At 61.2% G+C, this 6,444-nt stretch overlaps 1 protein-coding gene across 1 annotated transcript; it reads right to left on the bottom strand.

Moving 5' to 3' along the window:
* Positions 1–336: 336 nt before the first annotated feature.
* BRINP2 (BMP/retinoic acid inducible neural specific 2) lies at positions 337–5,568 on the bottom strand. The gene is made up of 7 exons (XM_086617420.1): positions 5,267–5,568; positions 3,630–3,820; positions 3,285–3,475; positions 2,783–2,888; positions 2,189–2,425; positions 1,784–2,006; positions 337–1,453 (listed from the first exon to the last, which is right to left on the bottom strand). Exons 1-7 carry the CDS (start codon positions 5,566–5,568, stop codon positions 337–339), a joined length of 2,367 nt encoding a protein of 788 aa, XP_086473546.1.
* Positions 5,569–6,444: the final 876 nt, after the last annotated feature.

Below are 6,444 nucleotides of genomic sequence, written 5' to 3'. Positions count from 1 at the left end.
GCAACTGCCTCTGGCCGAGCCACGTCCCTTCTCGGCCATTGGCATGTCCTCCCCAGCCACCAGTGCTCGAGCAAAAGCTGCGCTGGCATCGTCCCCGTGCCCAGAACCGGTGTGCGCTGTGCGAGCCATCCCTCCTCCGTAGTCCCGCTCGCGTCCTCCGTCCGCTCGAGCCCTGCGTCTCTTTGGCCAGTTGCTGGGTGCACCATGGAAGCACACGGTTGGCACTAAGGTAAGGCCTTGATTTAGTTTTTTTCGGGTGGTTGTTTCCCCCTTCCCTGCCCCTGGGGAGTCCTTTCTCCTGACCCCCTTGCTCTGAGATCTGGACAGCCCCAGCTGTTAGCTGCACAGCTTGCCCGTCTCCTGCTCTACTGCATTGGGCAGCTTGGCGTTGAAGGCCCTCAAGGAGGACTGGATCCTCGCCACCTCGTTGTTGGCCAACTTGAGCCTGTGGCGGAGCAAGCAAGTGAAGAGGTCCAGGTGGGTTTTGCCAGGGGGTGACAACCTGTTTACCCGGTCTCTGATTTCCAAAAGCTGGAGCATGGCCGAGTCCTGGGAGCCCTGGGTGTAGGGGTAGTCCAGCTGAAGGATCAGGTCACGAATAGCGTCTGGTTCAAAGGGCAGGCTGTAGCCGAAGACTTGCAAGCTGTTGATTTTCATGTATCCCAGGTTCTTGGAGGGATCTGCCATCTCCAAGGGTTCATAGTAGATTGTCTCATTGGAGCTGTCGTCCAAGGACTTGATGCGGCTCCGCAAGTAGACGTGGACCGTTTCAAAGAAGGTCTTCCACTTGTTGCCCAAGGTGAGCGTCCAGTTTTGGCACTGGGCAGAGGCATCAACGCTAGTCCTTTCCCAGTCTGGGAAGCTGCCCTCGTTGACAGGCATGAACCAGCTCTCCGAGTGGCTTCCACCGAAGGGGTTGACATAGATGGCCATGACGGGCTCCAGCGTGCTATTTTTGGTGAGGCAGATCTGCAGGGAGAGGGCCAGCATCACGTGAACCAGCCCGGGCTTGTACTTGTTGCTCTTCAAGGTCAAGAGCATGCGCTTCCTCCAGGAGGGGTCGAACCAGCTCCCCAGGCGCATGTCGTTGCTGATGAAGATGGAGTGCACCTCGATGCGGCTGTCCCGCTTCTGCAGGAGGTACTTGAGCTCCAAGTCCTGCAGGTCCGTCTCCAAGCCCAGGTAGTGCTCCAGCGAGTCAGCCACCTCAGGGCGGCAGAAGCCCTGGGTGAGCACGTAGCCATGGTTGCAGGTCCCGCAGCGGGTGCTGTTGTCCTCGGCACAGCTGGCGCAGGCTGGCCCCTCACCCAAGGCACACGGTATGGACCCCTGGCAGGAGGGCTGGTCGGAGGGACACGTGCAGCTGTGGCTTTCTTCCAGGAAGGTGCCAGGCACGGTGGTCTCACTGCAGTACAGGAGCGACTGTGCACGGCTCCACCAGTAAGGGAGGGACCTGGTGGAGAAGAGATGCAGGAGAAGAGATGCTTACGTGGCATCTTCAGGGATGCCACCAACCTTCCCTAGGGATGAAAGAGCTGCCCACCTTGTGTTTGTTTTTCTGTGCTGCTGGTGGCCCCCCCCAGGAACTGAGCCCCATTTTCCACCTCCAGGCTTGGAACCCAGCCTCTCAGGGACACATCCCAGAGCTGCTTCCTCATCCCGGGCATCCCTCCAGCAAGGCGGGAGCTCCTCCAGTCCCAGCCATGGGGAAGTGGGCCGTGGGCCTGACCCCTTCTCGGGGCTCTGAGTGGTGTCCCTGGCGTGGGACACCATGACACCCTACCTCTCCTTTGGCAGTTGGAAGCGAGGTTGCCGGTGGCAGCGTTTGCTGAGGTTGAAGAGGCGCCGGATGAGTCGGTGGGTTTTCCTGGAGAGCAGCTTCAGGCTGGTGCCCAGCTGCTGGTAGCGATGCTGAATGTCCAGGTCCATGGCCCAGAAATGAGAGATGGCCGTCCTGTTCAGGAAACGGTCTCCAGGGAGCCTCTTCACCAGGGCCTGGAACTCCTCTGCGGCGGAGAGAGACGGCATCAGCGGAGCCAGAAGGGCGAGTCGCAAAAGTAGGGCTGGAGCCGACCTCTCTCCAAACAGGCTCTCGAGTCTTCACGGTGAGATGCCCACCCTGGAGCCCCACTGCCCAACCCAGGCTGCTCCCAAAGGAAGGGTCGCATGGAGATCTCCCCAGCCTCACCTGACTCCTCAAACTGGCCGTGGTGGCTCTCCCAGGCTCGCCGGAGCTGGGCCAGGCTGTTCTCCAACGCTTGGACGTCGGCCTCGGGGCAGTTGCAGCGGGGGAAGGCGGGCTGGCACTGGCAGCGGCAGTCGCTCCGACGGCACACCAGCTCGCCCGCCGAGCTGCAGGCGACGTAGCTGAGGGCGGCCGCCACGAACCGCTCCCGAAGGTAGGAGGGCAGCACTGTCTGCAGCCCTGCGAGCGGGATGCAGCCCCGAGAAAGCGTCAGGGCACGCTCGGAGCCCCTCGGAAACCTTTCCCCGGGGCGAGGATGGAGCGAACCTTACCCCTCCCCAGGGCTCCCACCTTTGCCTGATTTTCCTATCAATTTGCTGCGGAGCCGCTCGTCCGGGCTCCGCATCGATCTTGGCTCCTCTTGGCAGACGAGCAACAACCTCATCCTGCCCAGCTTTGATTACTTTCATCCCCCTCCCTCTCCTCCCCAGCCCTTAAATTAAAAGCAGCATCCCCGAGCCAGCATCCCCCCCTGCCAGCATCCCCCCCGCGGTGCCACTCGCCCGTCACCGCGTCCCCACCAGCCCTGCTCCCTACCTTGGAGCTGCACTTTGTTCTCAGGGCTCTGCACCAGGACCGAGCTCACCGAGTCCAGGTTGTCGTAGTTGCTGCAGCCGAGTGGCCCCGTCCGCGTTTCGGTCACCTAAGGGTGGGTGGGGGGATGGACACACGCGCAGGCGGTCGGGGACATGGGAGGGAACCCCGAGTGCGTGCCACCCCGCCGAAAGTGCTGCAAGTAACCCCTGGCTGGGCTCACTGGTAGCCCGGCGATGCTTGGAGAGGAGAACTAATTGCCTGTTAATTGGCGTGCTGGCAGGCAGCAGCCCTGCCCGCAGCCCCCTGCAAAACGCGCCTTCGTTAGCGTGCCCAATTTCCCATAAATAACTTGGAACGCGCCAACCTGGCCTGCCCTCCCCCTCTGTCTCCCCTCCCCGGGGCACAATGCCACTTTAGGGTCTTGGGCAGATCCGAGGGGCTGCTGGCTGGGTCCGGGATCACTGTCACCCCGCGCTGCCTTCTCGCTCACGCGCTCGCCTACCTTGATGGCGGCCGTGGCGATCTGGATGTGGTGGAGCCGGCGCAACGTGCTCTCCCGGTCGATGAAGTAGGAGGCTGCCAGCTGGTGCAGGGTCTCCAGCGAGACCCCCGAGCTGTTCCCGGCTCCCCCGGCGGGCTCTGCCCTCCGGCTCAGCTTCCGCTTGTCCACAAAAATGGTCAGGGACTCCTCTCCTGCAGGGGAACATGCAATGATTTTGGGGGGCTGCCGGGCTTCCGCTATTCCCCTTCTCGGCTATATCATTCCTGCGGGGCTTGTTTTCCCACCCTCCCTCCTTCCCACACTGCCTCATGCGGGTGGGGGCGGCGAGCAGGGAGCAGCACCCACCTCCCAGCGTGGCGGCGAGCAAGAAGTGGGTGCCATACTTTTTGATGAGGCTGTCAGTGATCTGCTGGGGGCTGGGCCGGCGGCCCAGCAGACGGATGTTGCGGATGAATTCCGGGGCCAAGGGAAGCGGCAGGCTGAAGAAGTCTTTCCTCTCCAAGGCCAAATTGTTCACCTTCCAACGAGCGAACTCTCTGCGGGACGAGAGCGGTGGTGGGGAGAGGGTCTGAAACCGGTCCAGCCGTGCCACGGGCACACCGTCCCCAACGCAGGTGGAAAAACTCCTGTTGGGACCATCCCAACCTGCCCATCGCCACGGTGGAGGTGAAGGACCGGCGGCGCGTGCTCGCCAGCTATAGATCCAGCATCGTCCCTCCCTGAGCCATCGATGGCGATAACGAGCTACAAGCAGCGGAGACGCCTGGCATTGATTGATCGGGCACCTCCGGTGGATGTTAATCACAGCCCAGGGCAGGGCCAGCGCCTTTTCCAGCCCGCTGGGCTGGATGGGCCTCATCCATCCCCATCCCTATGGATCCAAAGGAAAATCTGACGTCTAAGGGTCTCCTGGTTTTAAGTATTGGAATGTAGGAAGCTGGAGGCAGTGCGTTGTGCGGGGGGTTGGTGGTGGCCCCCCCATCGCCCTCCTGGCATCGCCTAGCCCCGGTGAGGAGCTGCCATCCTGCTGCCGCCTCGAACTGCCACCGGCTCCGTAAACAACCACCGGCTGATTTCAGCGGAATTGTTGGCGTTTTACTCTAATTAAAACCAGGCGGTGGCTTTCAGACAGTTTAATTAGGGCTGGTTGGGAAAGGAGAGAGAGGGAGGGGTGGATGGGCTCGATGCAGCCGAAGGGCTTGGCGGATGCCGAGTTGCCTCCCATCATGATTTTTGGGCCCAGAAAGTGGGATGTTGGGGCCAGGAGCGGAGCTGGGGTGGATGGGGAGGGAGGATGCTGCTTCTCCCCTCGCACAGTCCCTGGGTGCTGGGGTACATGGGGCTGGGGGTTCAGGGCCACCACACCAGTTCCCCCCATCCCATCGGCAAAGCAAACCCCAAAGGCTGCCAGTGGGTTCTGGGCCCCAGAGGAGGTGCGAGCCAGATGCTGTCCCTCCAGCTGCTCCTTCCCGTCCCACCACCGTCACCGGCAGCGTCCCCGGAGGACGCAGGTCGCTCAGCATGGCACCATCAGTGCGTAAGAAAGGAGTGAGGGGGGATAGGAGCTCCCGGGGGTGCCAGGCTGTATAATGAGGTGCCATCTCGGCACCCACATCAGTTCCCCTGGGAAGCAGCGGCCAGGCTTTGCTCCGCTGCTGGAAACCCCTGGGGCTTGGCACCAGCCAGGAGAGGGAGGGAAAGGGTTCGATAGCAGGAGGTGACAGCCCCAATTAGCACCGGGAGGCGGAGGAGTGAGTTTCCCACGCTGGCTCTTATGGGGTGGCCCTTGCTGGGGTCAGCAGACCCCACTGCTGCTGAGCCTGGTTCTCCCCCAGCAAGGAACCCCCTCCGGCATTGGCGCCTGGGTGCACAGCACCCCACGGATTCAAGCAGGTCTGTCTCTATTCGGCCATGCCCCCACCACCCCCTGGCTCCCTCCTGGGGTGCTCACTGAAGGACTGGCCCCCAATGCTGCCTCTCACCTGTAGATCCTGTACCTGGTGGTGAAACCCTGCCGGTAGCGCTCCATGAAATCCACGTACTCCTGGGCTCGGTAGAAGGGTCCCCGGTCGGTGAGGAGCCAGTCGAGGGGTGCCCGGCCAGAGGAGGAGGAGGACGAGGAGGAGGAGGAAGGGGTGGCGGAGGCGGCATGTTGCTGGGGCACTGAGCCCCCTGCCCCGCCAGCCACCCCCCAGCGGCAGCACGCGCTCAGGGCCAGGAGGGCCAGCGGCCACGGGAGCATCGGCGGGGGCCTGTCAGCACGCGGGAGGTCCTGCTGCCCCATCCTGCTGCCGCCCGGCCGGCTTCTTCATTCTCTCAGCCCACGGCGATCCTCCGGGATGGCCCTGCAACGGCATCGCGGGCAGCCCGTGAGAGTTGGTGAGGTCGGGGGTGCTGGCTGTGGCTGAAGGTAAATGAAGTCCTGGCTGGGGGCTGTTGGAGAAATTTCTGGGTTTTTCTGTAGGTTTTGAAGCTAAGGTCGCTGCTGCGGCGTGGTGGGGCCAGCAGGCTGCTTCCACTCCCTGTGCTTTGGGGGTGGCTGACACGAGCGCGTGCAGGTCGGTTTAGGGGGCCTGAAACAAAGTAAGTGTTGGGAACTGGAAAAATGAGCTTCTCTTGGTAGAGGTTGATATTAGGCTTTCCTTTGTGTCCTGCCGGTGGCTGAGATGATTGGAGGATGGATGGAAGGAAGGAAGGATGGATGGAAGGATGAAAGGAAGGAAGGATGGATGGAAAAAAGGATGGATGGATGGAAGGATGAAAGAATGGATGGATGGAAGGATGGAAGAATGGATGGATGGAAGGAAGGATGAAAGGAAGGAAGGATGGTTGGAAGGAAGAAAGGATGGATGGAAGGATGAAAGGAAGGAAGGATGGATGGAAGGAAGGAAGGATGGAGGGAAGGATGAAAGGAAGGAAGGATGGTTGGAAGGAAGAAAGGATAGATGGAAGGATGAAAGGAAGGAAGGATGGTTGGAAGGAAGAAAGGATGGATGGAAGGATGAAAGGAAGGAAGGATGGATGGAAGGAAGGAAGGAAGGATGGAGGGAAGGATGAAAGGAAGGAAGGATGGTTGGAAGGAAGAAAGGATAGATGGAAGGATGAAAGGAAGGAAGGATGGAAGGATGAAAGGAAGGAAGGATGGAAGGATGAAAGGAAG

Source organism: Tauraco erythrolophus, chromosome 10 (genome assembly GCF_009769465.1).
Source record: "Tauraco erythrolophus isolate bTauEry1 chromosome 10, bTauEry1.pri, whole genome shotgun sequence".
NCBI lineage: Eukaryota > Metazoa > Chordata > Aves > Musophagiformes > Musophagidae > Tauraco > Tauraco erythrolophus.
Note: the sequence above shows the minus strand (reverse complement) of the source record. Positions and strands in the feature narration are given on the sequence as shown.